Source organism: Mobula hypostoma, chromosome 6, assembly GCF_963921235.1.
Source record: "Mobula hypostoma chromosome 6, sMobHyp1.1, whole genome shotgun sequence".
Taxonomy (NCBI): Eukaryota; Metazoa; Chordata; class Chondrichthyes; order Myliobatiformes; family Myliobatidae; genus Mobula; species Mobula hypostoma.
Genome location: NC_086102.1, coordinates 107,460,350 through 107,478,413, shown reverse-complemented (window position 1 = coordinate 107,478,413; position 18,064 = coordinate 107,460,350). Strand labels below are relative to the sequence as shown.

Sequence of the window (18,064 nt, the reverse complement as noted above, 5' to 3'; positions counted from 1 at the left end):
ATAGAAAAATGGAGGACTACACAGGAGGGAAGGTTTAGATTGCTCTTACAATAGGTGTAAAAGTCAGTCCAACGTTCTGGCCTGAAGGCCCTGTACTGTGCTGTTATGTTCTATATTCTATGTGCTATAATACTTTGAAGTTAGTAAAGTAATTGTTCCCAAGTTGGTGTGTCACTTTCATCCTTCAATTATACCCTTACCTTCTCTCCGTATGTCAAATGGCTTCAGTCTCCTGCTGTGCAAAGGGAAGCTATGCTCGTCAAAGATTTTTTTTTGCCTAGACAGACTGTGCATGATCTGCAAACCATCCCTGCCTGACCATATGACTATAACAGCATAAGAATAAGACATAGCAGCAGAATGAGGCCATTTAGCCCATTGAGTCCTGTTCACCATTCCATCATTCCATCACAGCTGATTTATTATCCCTCTCAACCCCATTCTTCTGCCTTTTCCCCGTAACCTTTGATGTCCTTACTAATCAAGAACCTATCAACCTCCGCTTTGAACATACCCAATGACTTGGCCTCCACAAACATCAGTGGCAATAAATTTCACAGATTTACCATCCTCTGGCTAAAGAAATTCCCCTCATCTCTGCTGTAAAGGGACGTTCTTCTATTCTGAAGCTTGCCCTGTGGTCCTGATTCCCCCATTCTCAGAAACATCATCTCCACGTCCACTGTATCTAGGCATTTCAATATTCGATAGGTTTCAATGAGATCCATCCTGATTCTTCTAAACTCCAGAGAGTACAGGCCCAGAGCCATTAATTGTTTCTCATACGTTAACCTTTCATTCCCAACATTATCAGACATGATGGACATTATCTTAACCCTTACCTTGCTGTATTTTCCACAAGATAGCCTATGCATGTCCACATCATGAACCGACGGATTGATTGCCCGGATGTGTTATTAGATCATCTCTTATTTGTAATGCTTACACAGCCCTGCTAAAGCCAGTGCCCACAGACATAAATTGTAACATCAGGGAGCAGGGTAACAAGGGTGACTTACCCGAGATGGACGTTCCACAGGGAATGTTGTCAATGGAGCCGTGACTGTTGGCAGTGACTCTCACACACTGCTCTCCCTTGTAGATTGTGGGATGAACAGAGACAGTAAATTCACCCAGCTCCTTTCCCGTGTCAGAAATAGTAACCAGAGAATCGGTGAAGTGTATCAGCGCCAGTTCTTCTGAAGCTGAAATAGACAATTTATCCTGTGAAAACTGATGAGATTGTTCATGGTATAAGTTCAGAGGACGGGAATGGGGCTGATAGCTCTGCTAGGAAATCTTGGTTTGGGAGTAGGATATGAATTTCCCCCCAGCACCTCGCATTAAGTTTCAGTCTTCAAGTAACAACCTTCACTATATAATGAACAGAACTAGCACCTTATATCTTTTGGAGGCTAATGAAATTTTGCATGTCCCCGCTGACCGTCACCAATTTTTATCAATGAACGACAGAAAGTATCCTATTTGGATTCATCAGTTTGGTATGGCAGCTGTTCTACCCAAGAGCACAAGAAACTGTAAAGAACTGTAGTCACAGCTCAGCACCGCACTGAAACCAGGTCCCCTCCATGGATTCTGTCTAGAATACTTGCTGCTTTGCTAAAGCAAGCATAATCAAAGACCCCACCCACCCTGGACATTCTCTATTCTCACCCCTCCCTCCCATTGGGCAGAAGATGCAAAAACATGAAAGCAACAAGCTTAAGGATAGCTTCTACCCTGCAGATACAAGGCTATTCAACAGTCCCCTAGTAAGATAAAATGAACTCCTAATCTCACAATCTACCTTGTCATCACCTTGCACCTTGTTTGCCTGCACTTCTCTGTAACTATAACAATTTTATTCTGCATTCTGGAATTGTTTCCTTTGTTTATCTCAATGCACTGTTGTAATGAAATGATCTGAATGCATGACAAGCAAAAGAAAGTATTTCACTGTACCTTGGTAATATGTGAAAATCTTTGGTCTTTTCAATAAGTTTAGGGACATAGTGGACAGCGAAGAAGGTTATCAAAACTTATAGTGGGATCTGGACCATTGGAAAAATGGCGGATGGGATTTAATGCACACAAGTGTGAAGTGTTGCACTTTGGGAGGACAAACCAAGGTGGGACTTGCACTGTGAGCAGTAGGGCACTGACGAGTATGGAAGATCAGAGAGATCTGGGGATACAGATCCATAATTCCTTGAGAGCAGTGATACAGGTAAAAAGGGTGATAAAGAGAGTTTTTGGCACTTCGGCTTTCATAAATCAAAGTATTTAGTACAGAAGATAGAATGTTATATTGAAATTGTATAAGATATTGCTGAGGCCTAATTTGGAGTATTGCGTGCAGTTCTGGTCACCTACCTACAAGAAATCTATTAATACAATCAATCAGTACAGAGGAAATTTACAGGCATGTTGCTAGGACTTGAGGACCTGGGAAAGGTTGAATAGGTTCGGTCTTCATTCCCCAGAGCATAGAAGAATGAGAGGAGACTTGATGGTGGTATGCAAAAATTATGAGGGGGTATAGTTAGGGAAATGCACACAGCTTTTTTCCACTAAGGTTGGGTGAGACTAGAACTGGAGGACTAACTACTTGCTGACTGTCCCCAGTACATCTTCAGACTGTGCTGGTCATTGAATCAAACAATGCGCTTCTCTGTATATTTTGATGCTTTGATGTGCATGTGATAAATAAAGCTAATCTTTAGAACTAATCTTTATAGTGTGATTGATAAAAAGGACTAGGAAATTAGAATGGGCAGCAGAGCTTTGGATGACCATAGAGTTATAGAACACTACAGCACAGAAACAGGCCCTTCAGCCACCTGGTCTATATTCTGCCTACTCCCATCCACTTGCACATGGAGCATAGCCGTCCATACCACTCCCATCCATGTACCTACACCATACTTCTTAAATGTAGCATTCATCCACCACTTCCACTGAGTATAGAATGGAAGGAAACACAGGAGGGTATAGCTGTGGTTGATGTTAGTGCTGACCCCAGCTATATAAGGACTTACTGATCGAAGCCAGGAAATTGATGGCTTCTAGATTGGCTGTCGGCAAAGGCAATGGTGGTGGTGATTCCTGCACGGGTTGTTGTTGGAGTGTCAGCTCTTTCTGCTGATCCAGTTTTACAAGCTGTTCTTTGGAAGTATCTATTTCTAGGCTTTTTGTCATTTCTGGGGATGTTCCACCTCTTAGGATTGTTTCCTCTCTTGGGGATATGGCATCTTCTGGAGATGTTGTCTCTGTGAAGGACTTTCTCTCTCTTAGTAACATTGGCTCTCCTGGAGACTTTGGGTTTCCTGGTGATGTTGGCTGTGTCCGGGATTCTTCCTCTCCTAAGATTGTTGCTTCTGTCAGAGATGTCTCTAGAGAGAAGGTTGCTTCATTTGGTGATCTTGCCTCTTGGGGGTGTGTCTCTTCTGAGGATAATTCCAGCTTCAGAGACTGTATCTCACTAAGCGATGATCCCTCTTTTGGGGACGCTCCTCCCTCTGGGTGCAATAGTGGTTCCTGATCTTCAGAGGTTGACATTCTTCAACGTGCTTCCCTATAAAAGAACAGAAATCTTCAGTAAAATTTCTCATTAGCATTGGTGCACCAAAGTTATTGCACCCCCAATTCTCAAACATAACTAAAGAAGAACTTGAATCAGCAGGAATCCCTTCAGCCCTTTTTGCTCATTCTACCATTCAATAAGACTGGTGAAGACTGAAATAATGAGACTCTTAACCTCACAGTCTATCTTGTTATAATCTTGTTATTGTTTGCTGACCCATTTGCCCAGGTTTGCCCGCACCCCTTGACCATCTGGCCCACATCCCGCTCCACATTTCCTATCCATGCACCTGCCCAAGTGTCTTTTAAATGTTGGTCTACATGTCTCAACCACTTCCTCTGGCAGTTAGTTCTTAATACCTACTACCCTCTATGTAAAGAAGTTTACCCTCAGGTCCCTATTCAATTTGTCCCTCTCATCTTAAACCTATGCCCCCTAGTAGGTTAGCGCGACACTATTCAGCTTGAGGCGCTGGGAGTTCAGAGTTCGATTCTGGTGATGTCTGTAAGGAGTTTGTACGCTCTTCCCGTGATCACGTAAGTGTCCTCCGGGTGCTCTGGTTTCCTCCCATAGTCCAAAGATGTAACAGTTAATATGTTAATTGGTCATTGTAAATTGTTGTGTGATTAGGCTAGAGTTAAAATGGTGGGTTGCTGAACAGCATTGTTTATTGGGCCAGAAAAAGCCTGTTCCACGCTACATCTCTGAATAAAAGCTTAATAAAATAGTTCTCGGTTCCCTTTCCCTGGGAAAATGACTGCTAAAAGTGGAGAGATTTAGTACTGCATAATGAGAAAGCATGAATTATTTATTTGGTTCTTTAAGGATTTTTTAACTTTCAGGATTAAAGAATGTTACAGAAAAATCTGAAATTGAGATTCTAAACATGGTAAAACCAAAATACAAGAGCATGGAGAGGGTGCAGGCGATTGGAAAATCATACTAAATATGAAATGAGTACTGCCCGGTATTCAAAGAATTTATATATTTTATCATTGCCTCCGTAAAGCAACCAACACAATCATAGACCCGACCCTCTCCAGATGTTATGTCTTCTCCCTTCTCCCATCAGGCAGAAGACAGAAAAAACTGAAAGCATGTACCACCAGCTCAAGGGTAGCTTATAACCTCACTATTATAATAATATTGAACAGTCCCCTGGTACAGAAAGATGGACTCCTGACATTATGATCTACCTCAGTATGGCCCTGACAACTTATTAGACCATAAGACCATAAGAGATAGAAGCAGAATTAGGCCATTGAGCCCATCGAGAATGCTCTGCCATTTTATCATGGCTGATCCATTTTCTCTCTCAACCCCATTCTCCCCATAACCTTTTGCGCCCTGACTATTTAAGAACCTATCAACCTCCACCTTACATACACTCAATGACCTGGACTGCAGAGCTGCCTGTGCCTTCCTTAGCACCAACTCAATCTGCAAGTTAACCTATTCTGTGCCTGCATTACACTTTCTCTGTGACTGTAACTATTTATTCTGCATTCTGTTATTGCTTCCCTTATACTGTACTGTACTACCTCAATGCATTGTTGTAATGATCCGTATCAATGGCACACAAGACATTGTTTGCACTGTACCTCAGTGCATGTGACAATAACTTACCAAAATTATTAATTTGTTAGTAATATGTCTTTCTCACGATCTCAGTATTTACTTATTCCTCCAATTGGACCACAACCTTCTCGAGGTTTGGAGACTTGCATGCCTCAATGACCCAGAGGGCTTTTTTGGCTGGAGTCAAGGCTTTATGCTCTAGCTCTTGGTAGGGTCTCCCATGCCAAACAGGTCGAGGGGTAGAGGCCAAACTAAGAGAGGTCCACCAGTCCTCCAGATTTGGGGATTTAGCTCAGTGTTAACAACTCTGACTGGTAAAATAAAACTATTATGGAAAGAGCAATGAAGAATCCTTCTACATCTGAGTGTCCATCTGGGACTGGCATGGCTGACAGTAATGAAAACCAAGAGGAAGCTACTGGCACAATGAAGGAAGCCCTGAACACTGCCAGACATGGAAGACCTTCATTGCTGCCCTGAACGTCAGCTGTGTTAAGGCTAGTAAGTAAGTTATTTATTATTACTTGCTGTTGTTTTTTTTTATTTGCAGGGTTTCTTTTTTGCATGGTGATTGTTTGCCAGTCTTTGTGTGTAGCTCTTCATTGATTCTGTTGTACTTCTTTGTACAAATGAATGCCTTCAAGAAAATGAATCTCAGGGTAATGGCAAGACACCCATATGCATACCGTACTTTGAAAATAAATTTATTTTGGACTTTAAACTTCATCTTGAAGAAAAAAAACAGAAAAGCTGTTCAACCATGGCTATCAAGTTAATGTTAGACCAAAGGAAAAGGCACATTATCAAAGAAAAACAGTGAGCCTGTGGATTGGGAAGAGAGAACAGAACAGCACAGGAACAGGAACAGGCCCTTTGGCCCTCTGTGCCAGCCATGATGCCAAATTAAACTAAACCTAAAATAATCTATCCCTTCACTCCCTGCATGTTCCTGTTCCTGGCTAATTGCTTATTACACACCAATAACATCTGCTTCCACCACCTCCCGCAGTTGTGGATTCCAGGCGTCTATATTTCTTTGTGTAAAAAACCATAACCTACACAACTCCTTTAAATATAGCACCTCTGTCAAGCCCACTTTAAATCTTAATTGTTGCACTCCTACTAAACTACAAACAATAACATGCAAGATCACAATGAGGTAGATTGCAAGATCATAATCTTAATGAATATTAAAATAGGCAAAAAGGATCGAATGGCTTCCTACTGCTTCTAGTTCTCCTGAAATTATTTCCCTTGATTATTTATTTACTTACTTACTTATTTACTGGGATACGATGAAGAACAGGCCCTTTGGCCTTTCAAGCCACATCCCCCAGCATTCCCCCAATTTAATCCTAGCCTAATCACACGACAATTTACAATGACCCATTAACCTACCAACTGAGGGCAACCCTCTCATTCCAGGAATTAGCTGAGTGAATTTCCTGATGCATAAGGTAAGAAATGACATTTTCTCTGGGTAAAGAATTTTTTGCATTCATTCTCTTAGCCTGTAGAAGAGTATAGCACTGGACAGGCAATTCAGCCCATATTGTTGTGCTGATCTGATACCAATTTATACTAAATATTCTCCTTTTAGAATTCCCTTACTAGGTCTGTCTCCAATGAGAGGACACAACTGTAACATCATCTCCTTAACCCTTCTATGTCTATTCTAGTAGCCGCTAGCTAGGTGTCCCAGTCGTTGGCACACAAGAATTTATTTTATATGTTAGGGATTATTCTGGAGTTATGAAATTATGTGAATATAGCAGATATTAATTCAAGTTTACTGTAAACTGCAAGCAGTAATCTGAAGTTAAAAGGACAGCTTGTACTAATAATCGTTGGTTCTGGACTTGGTAAAAATAGGACAGAGAGTTACACACTTTTGTAGGTCATCTCAAAACTTTTATATTCGACAATGTAGTTAATGCAGCAGTTAATGTGCACAGACATCACATCAATGGGACAATGACAAGATAATCTATGTAAATGAGGTTGGCTGAGAGATCAACATTGACTCAGATTTTGGCAGGCATTCCATGCCCTTCTTCAAAGAAGCATCTGGGATCTTTCATCTCCAGCCAAGGGGGGAGGTGGGCCTCAAACTGATATCCCATCCAAAAGGTGGCACCTCAAATAGTGTACCTCTCAGTCCTACACTGTCCTGAGGCACCAGGCTTCTAGACTGGGCCTAAACCCATAACATTCTGACACAGAGATTAAAGTGGTGCCAAATGATGTACAGCTAAAATTCTCTCTCTGTCTGTCTCTCTTCCCCTCTCTCAAAATATAAAGATTAACTTTATTTTTGGTGAATGTCACAAACAGGGTAGAGGGAGACTCCAGTGAAAGTATGTGTGTAAGGCCGGTTTTCTGTGCTCGGTGTCAGATGTGGGAGGTCCTGGAGACTCCCAGCCTCCCGGAAGGCCATATCTGCACCGAGTTCGTCGAGCTGCAGCTCCTTAGGAACCGCGTTAGGGAACTGGAGATGCAGCTCAATGACCTTTGTCTGGTCAGGGAGAGTGAGGAGGAGCTATAGGCAGGTATCACTCCGGTGCCTGGGGAAACATAAGTGGGTAACAGTCAGGAGAGGGAAGGGCAAGAGGCAGATGCCACAGAGTACCCCAGTGGCTGTCCCCCTTAACAATAAGTACTCCTGTTTGAGTACTGTTGGGGGAGATGGCCTACCTGGGGGAAGCAACAGTGGTCACCCCTCTGGCACAGAGTCTGGCCCTGTGGCTCCAAAGGGTAGGGAAAGGAAGAGGATGGTAGCAGTGCTAGGGGACTCTATAGCTAGGGGGTCAGACAGGCGATTCTGTGGATGCTGGAAAGAAACGTGGATAGTAGTTTGCCTCCCAGGTGCCAGGGTCTGGGATGTCTCTGATCATGTCCACGAAGTGGGAAAGAGAACAGCCAGAGGTCGTGGTACATATTGGTACCAATGACATAGGTAGGAAAAGGGAGGAGGGAGGAGAAGCGGCGCGACACAGCGTGCGTGGCTGTTCCGAATGAATATTGTATGTGTAACTAGGGGCCATGCACAATCTGGATTTGATGGAGACAGCTGTGAGAAGCAGGGAACAGCTGAAGTAACTTCTGAAATGCCTGCTTCGCTGCCGCTGCTACTGTGCGATCGAGAATCTCCGGAGACGAAGGCCCCAAATCCTCGGCTTTGCCTATTGCCTGTTACCAGGGCTGGGGTCGAAGCGCTCGGCAGAGATGGTGCTCGGTGCTCGGTGTCGGAGAGCTGGTTGGAGGCTTGAAGTTTTCGGACGGACTCGGAGTCGGACTGTGGTCGGATGCTTCCAGGATGCTGCATCGGCAAGTTGGCGGCGCTGGAGGTTTACCGTCTGCGTGAGATGATGGGACTTTCGAGAGACTTTCAGACTTTTACCATGCCCATGGTCTGTTCTTTATCAAATTATGGTATTGCTTTGCACTGTTGTAACTATATGTTATAATTATGTGGTTTTTGTTAGTTTTTAAGTCGGTTTGTCATGTGTTTCCGTAATATCATTCTGGAAAAACATTGTATCATTTCTTAATGCATGCATTACTAAATGACAATAAAAGAGGACTGCGTGTCCTCATAATCTAATCTAATCTAAAACAGACTACAAGGAGTTAGGAAGGGAGTTGAGAAGCAGGACATCAAAGGTAGTAATCTCGGGATTACTGCCTGTGCCACGTGACAGTGAGTATAGGAATAGAAAGAGGTGGAGGATAAATGCGTGGCTGAGGGATTGGAGCAGGGAGCAGGGGACAGGGGACAGGGATTCAGATTTCTGGATCATTGGGACCTCTTTTAGGGCAGGTGTGACCTGTACAAAAAGGACGGGTTGCACTTGAATCCCAGGGGGACCAATATCCTGGCGGGGAGGTTTGCTAAGGCTACTGGGGAGAGTTTAAACTAGAATTACTGGGGGATGGGAACCGAATTGAAGTTATGGAGGAAAGGGAGGTTGGCTCACAAATAGAGAAAGCCTGGAGACAGTGCGAAAGGGGGTATGGGCAGGTGATAAAGGACTCGCTCAGACCGATGGTTTGAGATGTGTCTAGTTTAATGCGAGGAGTATTATGAACAAAGCGGATGAGTTTAGAGCGTGGATCAGCATTTGGAGCTGTGATGTCGTGGCCATTACAGAGACTTGGATGGCTCAGGGGCAGGAATGGCTACTTCAAGTGCCAGTCTTTAGATGTTTCAGAAAGGACAGGGAGGGAGGCAAAAGTGGTGGGGGCATGGCACTGTTGATTAGGGATAGTGTCACAGCTGCAGAAAAGGAGGAAGTCATGGAGGGGTTGTCTACGGAGTCTCTGTGGGTGGAAGTCAGGAATAGGAAGGGGTCAATAACTCTACTGGGTGTTTTTTATAGACCACCCAATAGTAACAGGGACATCCAGGAGCAGATAGGGAGACAGATTCTGAAAAGTTGTAATAATAATAGGGTTGTTGTGGTGGGAGATTTTAATTTCCCAACTATTGATTGGCATCTCCCTAGAGTGAGGGGTTTAGATGGGGTGGAGTTAGTTAGGTGTGTTCAAGAAGGCGTCTTGACACAATATGTAGATGAGCCTACAAGAGGAGAGGCTGTACTTGATCTGGTATTGGGAAGTGAACCTGGTCAGGTGTCAGGAGATAGCAGGGGTACTTAATGAATACTTTGCTTCATTATTCATTACGGAAAATGATCTTGGTGATTGTAGGGATGACTTGCAGTGGACTGAAAAGTTTGAGCATGTAGATATTAAGGAAAAGGATATGCTGGAGCTTTTGGAAAGCATCAAGTTGGATAAGTCAGCAGGACCGGACAGGATGTACCCCAGGCTGCTGTGGGAAGCGAGGGTGGAGATTGCTGAGCCTCTGGTGATGATCTTTGCATCATCAATGAGAACAGGAGAGGTTCTAGAGGATTGGAGTGTTGCAGATATTGCTCCTTTATTCAAGAAAGGGAGTAGAGATAGCCTAGGAAATTATAGACCAGTGAGTCTTACTTCAGTGGTTGGTAAGTTCATGGAGAAGATCCCGAGAGGCAGGATTTAAGAACATTTGGAGAGGCATAATATGATTAGGAATAGTCATCATGCCTTTATCAAAGGCAGGTCGTGCCTTACGAGCCTGATTGAATTTTTTGAGGATGTGACTAAACACATTGATGAAAGTAGAGCAGTAGATGTAGTGTATATGGATTTCAGCAAGGCATTTGATAAGGTACCCCATGTAAGGTGTATTGAGAAAGTAAGGAGGCATGGGATCCATGGGGACATTGCTTTGTGGATCCAGAACTGGCTTGCCCACAGAAGGCAAAGAGTGGTTGTAGATGGCTCATATTCTGCATGGAGGTCGGTCACCAGTGGTGTGCCTCAGGGATCTGTTCTGGGACCCCTACTCTTCATGATGTTTATAAATGACCTGGATGAGGAGGAGGAGGGATGGATTAGTAAATATGCAGATGACACAAAGGTTGGGGGTGTTGTGGATAGTGTGGAGGGCTGTCAGAGGTTACAGGGGGACATTGATAGAATGAAAAACTGGGCTGAGAATTGGCAGATGGAGTTCAACCCATGTAAGTGTGAGGTGGTTCATTTTGGTAGGTCAAATATGATGGCAGAATATAGCATTAATGGTAAGACTATTGGCAGTGTGGAGGATCAGAGGTATCTCGGGGTCTGAGTCCATAAGACACTCAAAGCTGCTATGCAGGTTGACTCTGTGGTTAGGAAGGCATACTGTGCATTGGCCTTCATTAATCGTGGCATTGAGTTTAAGAGCCGAAAGGAAATGTTGCTGCTATATAGGCCCCTGGTCAGACCCCACTTGGAGTACTGTGCTCAATTCCGGTTGCCTCACTACAGGAAGGATGTGGAAACCATAGAAAGAGTGCAGAGGAGATTTACAAGGATGTTGCCTGGATTGGGGAGCATGCCTTATGAGAATAGGTTGAGTGTCTTGGCCTTTTCTCCTTGGAGCGACAGAGGATGAGGGGTGACCTGACAAAGGTGTATAAGATGATGAGAGGCATTGATCATGTGGATAATCAGAGGCTTTTTCCCAGGGCTGAAATGGCTAGCATGAGAGGGCACAGTTTTAAGATGCTTGGAAGTAGGTATAGAGAAGATGTCAGGGTTAAGTTTTTTACGCAGAGAGTGGTGAGTGTGTGGAATGGACTGCCAGCGGCGGCGGTGGAGGCAGAAATGATAGGGTCTTTTAAGAGACTCCTGGATGGATACATGAAGCTTAGAAAAATAGAGGGCTACGGGTAAGCCTAGGTAGTTCTCAGGTAAGGACATGTTTGTCACAGCCTTGTGGGCCGAAGGGCCTGTATTGTGCTGTAGGTTTCTCTATGATCCTCTCAGTGGTTGTTATTTGTCCTCTGTAGGAGCTTGTGATCCAATGCCTTGCAGCGTCCATACTACACAATAACAGGACACTCTTGATAGTGCTCCTGTAGAAAGTTGTTAGAATGGGGGTGGGGAGCCTTCCACACCTCAATCTCCTCAGAAACTATAGACGCTGCTGTGTCTTCTTGACTAGTGAGGAGGTGTTGTGGGTCCAAGTTAGATCATTCATTATGTGCACACCAAGGAACTTTGTGCTCTTCACTCTCTCCATGTTAGAGCCATTAATGTGCAATGGCGAGTGGTTGAACTGTGCCTTCCTGAAGTTCACAATCATCTCTTTTGTCCTGTCCATGTTGAGACTCAAGTTGTCCTCAGACATCTGACGCACTTCTCTATCTCCCCTCTGTATGCCAAATCATCATTATTGCCATTGTTATATCATCAGTGAACTTGATGATGCAGTTTGAGTCGTGAGTCAATGCAGTCATGAGTCAACAGTGTGCACAGCAACAGGCTGAGCACACAGCCCTGAGGGAGCACCAGTGCACAGCACGATGAGCTTGAGATAATGCTGCCAAAGATTGACTATGGTCTTTCCATCAAGAGGTCCACGATTCAGTTACAGAGAGGGGTGTTGAGTCTCAACAAGGACAGTTTACCCACCAGCTGCTGAGGGATGATCGTTAAACACCAAGATGAAGTTGATGAACAACATCTTGGTGTATGAGGCAGGATGGAATGGAGGGCTGAATCTATGGCATCGTCAGTGGACCAGTTTGAATGGTAGACAAACTGAAAAGGATCCAATGGTGGATCTAAGCTGGGATCTAATATGATCTATTATCAGCTTTTCTTAGCACCTTATGATTGTTGAGATCATTTAGGTCAGTTACTGTCGCTCTCTTGGGCACAGGAATGATGGTGGCTGTCTTGAAGTCTTCAGGGACAATGGTCTGTTGCAAAGAGATGTTAAAGATATCCACTAAGACCTCTGTTGGCATGGCAGAACAATCCCTCAGCACCTGACCAGATATGTTACATGGTCCCACAGGTTTGCATGGGAAGAAGAGCCATTCCTTCAAGCCAGATGCTTAAAGCAAACTAATCAATATCCAATTGATAACTTCAGTAATGTCTTTCAAGCAAGATGTGGTCAAGGTATTATTTACTCAATTAGATCCCCCGATACGAATACTACAAGGACAGCACTATAACGAATGAGCAGACTGTACCATTATCCCAGTAATTCATATAGTATGCAGACAGACTCTTCAGCCCAACTGATCCATGCTAACCAGAATTTTCATCTGAATTAGTCCAATTTACCCATGCTTGATCTACATCCCTCTAAAACTGCCCTATCCCGGTACATGTTCAAGTGTATTTTATATGTTGTTATTGTACTTGCCTCAACTACTTATCTGACAGTTAGCTCTAAATACACCACACCCTCTGTATGTAGAGGTTGTCCATCAGGTCTCTATTAATTCTTTCCCCTCTCACCTTAAACCATAGTCCTTTTGCTTTCGATTTGCTTTTCCCCAAAAAACACTATTGTATTCACCACAGCAACACCCACAAAATGCTGGAGGAAGGTCAGATAGCATGTATAGTGGGGAATAAACAGTCAATGCTTGGGACTGAGACCCTTCACCAGGACTGGAAAGGAAGGGGCACAAGCTAGAATAAGAAGTAGGGGGAGAGGGAGGAGTACAAGCTGGAAGATGATAGGTGAGAGCAGGTAAAGAGAGATGAAGTGAGAAGCTGGGAGGTGATGGAAGAGGTAAAGGGCTGAAGAAGAAGGAATCTGATCAGAGATTATAGTGGCCCTTGGAAGAAAGGGAAGGAGGAAGGGAACCAGAGGGAGGTGATGAACAGGTGAGAGGGTAACCAGAATGTGGAACAATAAAAGACAGAGGGATTGGGGCGAGAAATTACTGGATGTTAGGAAATCAATGTTCATCAGGTTGGAGGCTTCCCAGATGGAATTTGAAGTATTGCATTCATCCTATCTATGTCCCTCCTGATTTTATACACCCCTATAAGGTCAGGCCTCACATCCATATGTAACCACTTATCTCTCAATTAACATCACTAATAAAACAGAGAGACACATGAGAATTGCAGCTGCCGGAATCTGGAACAACAAACAATCTGCCGAAGGAACTCAGCAGATCGAGCAACATCTTTGGGGGGAAAGAAGTTACTGACATGATGATGAAGGGTGTCAAACTGAAATTTCAATTCCTTTCCTCTCACTGATACTGCTCAACCCGCTGAATTCCTCCAGCAGATTGTTGCTCACTGATTAAACAGATTATCCTGTAGCATGAATTCCTCCTACAGCTTGTTTTTTTGTTATTGTGAAGCTTTGTGTGTACAATTTATACACTTGATTCTTACCTAACAAGAATAATTGCACTTCAAATGCAGTTAATTATTTGAAAGACCAAGGCTGACACGCCGAGGCACTGTCTCCTTTCCTGCCACAAGATTCTTTTCTAGAAAGTACCACATCTATTAAGGGTGGAGTGTGGCACTGCTAATGGCATGTAAAGTTTAAAGACCTTTAAAGATTAGCTTTATTTCCATGTCACATATACATTGAACTATCAAAACATACAGTGAAATGTTTCATTTACATCAAACCAAATCAGCGAGGAATGTGCCTGGGCAAGTGCTGCCAGGCTTCCGGTGTGAATGTAGATTTTCGCAAATAAAACTGTGAGGCATTTATGTTTTACAAAAAATTATAACAACTCATTTATTGAACTCCAAAAAACGGAACACAAAGAGCAGTAAAACCCTTTATGTAATAACGTCATCATGTCAGGCCAGCCTACCTTAAAGTGAACCCCAACTCAATGTCAGTGGTTGTAAATTCAGTATGCTTCCACCAGTGACATTACCCTACACAGGCCCCCACAGAATTCACTAAGAAAGGCATTGCGAGCCTGTCCGGACTAAGACGAGCCGCCTGGCTCAGGTCCTATGTTCCTGAGTGGAGGAATAGCAGGCTTGTCCAGATGAGTGTTGACGCGCTCATAGTCATGTCTTGATGGCAGGGGGATGGTAACGGAATCCTCCAAATGGGCTGATTTAAGGCAATCTACTGAAACAAATTCAGGTTTATTCCTCTTATCTGTATTAAAAGTCTCTTTTCTCCCCGTTCCAAAATGCGAAACAGGCCATTGTATAAGGGCTAAGGGGATGCTGATGTGCATCATAGCGGATGAAAACAAACGAGGTGGAATGTAGGTGAACAAGAACCCAGGAGTGCTGTACACCATGATGGGAGGTAGGAATAGATGCAAAGGAATTGAATTTACTGAGGAGGGTGGAACATTGTTGAGAGGCCGACCACGCGGTCGTGGCATCAGGAGTACAATCACCTGGCACTCGTAATGGCCACCCGTATACCAACTCAGCCGTGGAAGAATGCAAGTCCTCTTTTGGAGCTATTCTAAGTCCAGGATCCATGGGATATGATCATGCCAATACTCATCGGTCAGGGAAGCCCTCAGAGCAACCTTTTAAGAGTGGTGAAACTGCACGAAGAGACCATTGGACCGCAGGTGATACGTCGTGGTGTGATGTAGCCTCACACCGATGTCCTGGGCCATCGTAGCCAGATGTCTGACATGAATAGGGGACCGTGTTCAGAGGAAATATCAGATGGGGCACCAAAGCAAGCAACCCAGGTGCTGATGAATGTTAAAGTCACATCTGTGGCTGTCGTTAATGCTAGAGCGATGACCTCTGGCCATCTGGTGGTATGGTCCACCACGGTAAGGAGGTGCATTAAACCGCGAGGGGGGGGGTGAGTAGACCAGCAAAGTCCACATTGGCGTGGTCAAACCATCACTAAGGGACCTCAAAAGGTGCAATGGTGTCTGCACATGATGGTTAATTTTTGCCCACTGGCACTCCCCATAGTCTGCACTCCAATCACACACATCATTTCTAAGGCTGTGCCACACAAACTTCAGTGCAACCAGTTTCTGTGAGGCCTTCCGGCCTGAATGCAAGAGACCACGTATGGAGTTAAAAAAAATTCCGTCTCTAGTTTGCAGGCGCTATATGGCAAGGACGGCTGGTTAAGACATCGCACAGAAGAGAAACCCCAGCTTCCCCAAACTTGGTCGGCTGCCATGCTCGTACAGTCAACTCCTAGGTGTATGGCCTGAAAGGATGACCATGAGAGGCAATCAGCCATGGCATTGTTTTTCCCTTTGATATGTTGTATATCAATTGTAAACTCTGATTTGTAGGCAAATCAAGGGTCTGATATTTTGGCCATTGCGTGCACGAGGGGTTTATGGTCAATGAACACTGCGAACACTTCCCTCTGGAAGAAACTGAAAATGCTGGACAGCCAGTTAGAGACCAAGAAGCTCACAGTCAAAAATGCTGTACTTCCTTTTGGGGGGATGAAGCTGCCAGATGCAGAAAGCAAGCAAATGCCACACGCCTCCAACCAACTGTTCATGCACGGCAACCACAGCATAATTTGAAGCATCGGTAGTAATGCTATGGGTGCATTGAGGGGTAGGTGCACCAGTCGGGTTGCTTTGGAAGGGGCTCATTTGATATCATCAAATACCCTGGTCATGCCCGCTGACCAGTCAAGCACGTGATTAGGGGTATTGCCTTTAAACACACTATACAGGGGGAGCAGAAGTTCAGCAGCTCACAGAATGAAGCAGAGATGGAAATTTACCATATCTAAAAGTTGTACATTTTCAGTAGTGCAGGGCAATGGGAAATGCATAGTAGTGGCTCCTTTTGATGGGAGGGATTTTGCACATTCTGCAGAGATGCAATGGCTGAGCAAGTCAATGGTTGACAACTCAAACTGACATTTAGCAGGGTTAATAATCAATTTGTGTTGGCTCAAGCATTTGAAAAACGTGCGGATATGAGATACGTGCTGAGATTTGGATGCACTGGCCACAAATATCATCCAGGTAAACAAAAAGAAATTCTAAGTCTTTTAATACAGAGTTCATCAGCTGTTGGAAAGTCTGTGCTGCATTCTTCAGCCCAAATGGTGTGCAGGGAAACTCAAAGAGGCCAAACAGGGTTATCACAGCTGCTTTGGGAATGTCCTCCGAGTACACTTGAACGTGATGGTAGCCCCTAACAAGATGCATTTTGGAAAATATTAACTTTCTAGATAAACAGGTTGAAAAGTCTTGGATGCGTGGGACCAGCTATGATGGGGGGTGGTGGCCTCGTTAAGGCATTGGTAATCACCACATGGGAGACAACCACCACTGGACTTCGGGGCCATATGGAGGGACGGAGTCAAGGGTCTATTTGACCGGCATACAACGTTGGATCATGTTGGAAAACTCAGCCTTAATGGTTGCCAGCTTTTCAGGGTCCAGTCTATATGCATGGCCAGTTGTGGGAATGTGGGGCTCGACCCCACATTTTGTGACTATAGTGGAGAACATTGAAGTTCCAAGTATTTTAAACACAATTAATCTGCAGATGCTGGGGTCAAAGCAACACTCACAACACGCTGGAGGAACTCAGCAGGTCGGGCAGCATCCGTGGAAACGATGAGTTCATGTTTCGAGCTGGAACCCTTTGTCAAGACTGTAGAGGGAAGGGGCAGAGGCCCTATAAAGAAGGTGGGGAGAGGGTGGGAAGGAGAAGGCTGGTAGGTTCCAGGTGAAAAACCAGTAAGGGGAAAGATAAAGGGGTGGGGGAGGGGAAGCAGGGAGGTGATAGGCAGGAAAGGTGAAGAAGGACTAGGGGAAAACACAATGGGTAGTAGAAGGAGGCGGAACCATGAGGGAGGTGATAGGCAGCTGGGGAAGGGGGCAGAGTGACATAGGGATAGGGGAAGGGAGGGGGAGGGAATTACTGGAAGTTGGAGAATTCTATGTTCATACCAAGGGGCTAGAGACTACCTAGACGGTGTATGAGGTGTTGCTCCTCCAACCTGAGTTTAGCCTCATCATGGCAGCAGAGGAGGCCATGTATGGACATATCTGAATGGGAGTGGGAAGCAGAGTTGAAGTGGGTTTCTGCCTGCTCCTGTCCCACCGAACTTGTATCCACCTACTTGGACTCCATTTTGTCACCCATAGTTCAGTCCCTCCCCACCTACATCTGGGATACATCCCATGCCCTCCACCTCTTCAATAACTTCCAGTTCCCCGGTCCCAACCGCTTCATCTTCACTATGGATGTCCAATCCCTGTACACCTCCATTCCCCATCAAGGAGGCCTCAAAGCCCTCCGCTACTTTCTGGACAATAGACCTCACCAGTTCCCCACCACCACTACCCTCCTCCGGTTGGTGGAACTGGATCTCACACTCAATAACTCCTCTTTTGGCTCTTCCCACTTTCTTCAGACTAAGGGTGTAGCTATGGGAACTCACATGGGCCCTAGCTATGCCTGCCTCTTCGTTGGTTATGTGGAACAGTCTGTGCTCCAAACCTATTCTGGTACTGCACCCCAACTTTTCCTTCAGTACATCGATGACTACATTGGTGCTGCTTCCTGCACCCATGCTGAGCTCGTCAATTTCATCGGCTTTAC

At 44.6% G+C, this 18,064-nt stretch overlaps 1 protein-coding gene across 3 annotated transcripts in view; it reads right to left on the bottom strand.

Moving 5' to 3' along the window:
* The window catches only part of catip (ciliogenesis associated TTC17 interacting protein), a 77,962-nt gene that overhangs the window by 50,864 nt on the left and 9,034 nt on the right, over nt 1-18,064 (bottom strand). For all 3 annotated transcript variants that reach the window (XM_063049968.1, XM_063049967.1, XM_063049969.1), the window contains exons 2-3: nt 3,039-3,574; nt 1,020-1,205 (exon numbers count right to left, since the gene is read on the bottom strand). In XM_063049968.1, the coding sequence (XP_062906038.1) occupies nt 1,020-1,205; nt 3,039-3,558 (706 nt within the window). In that variant the 5' untranslated portion in view covers nt 3,559-3,574. The remainder of the gene's footprint in view (nt 1-1,019; nt 1,206-3,038; nt 3,575-18,064) is intronic.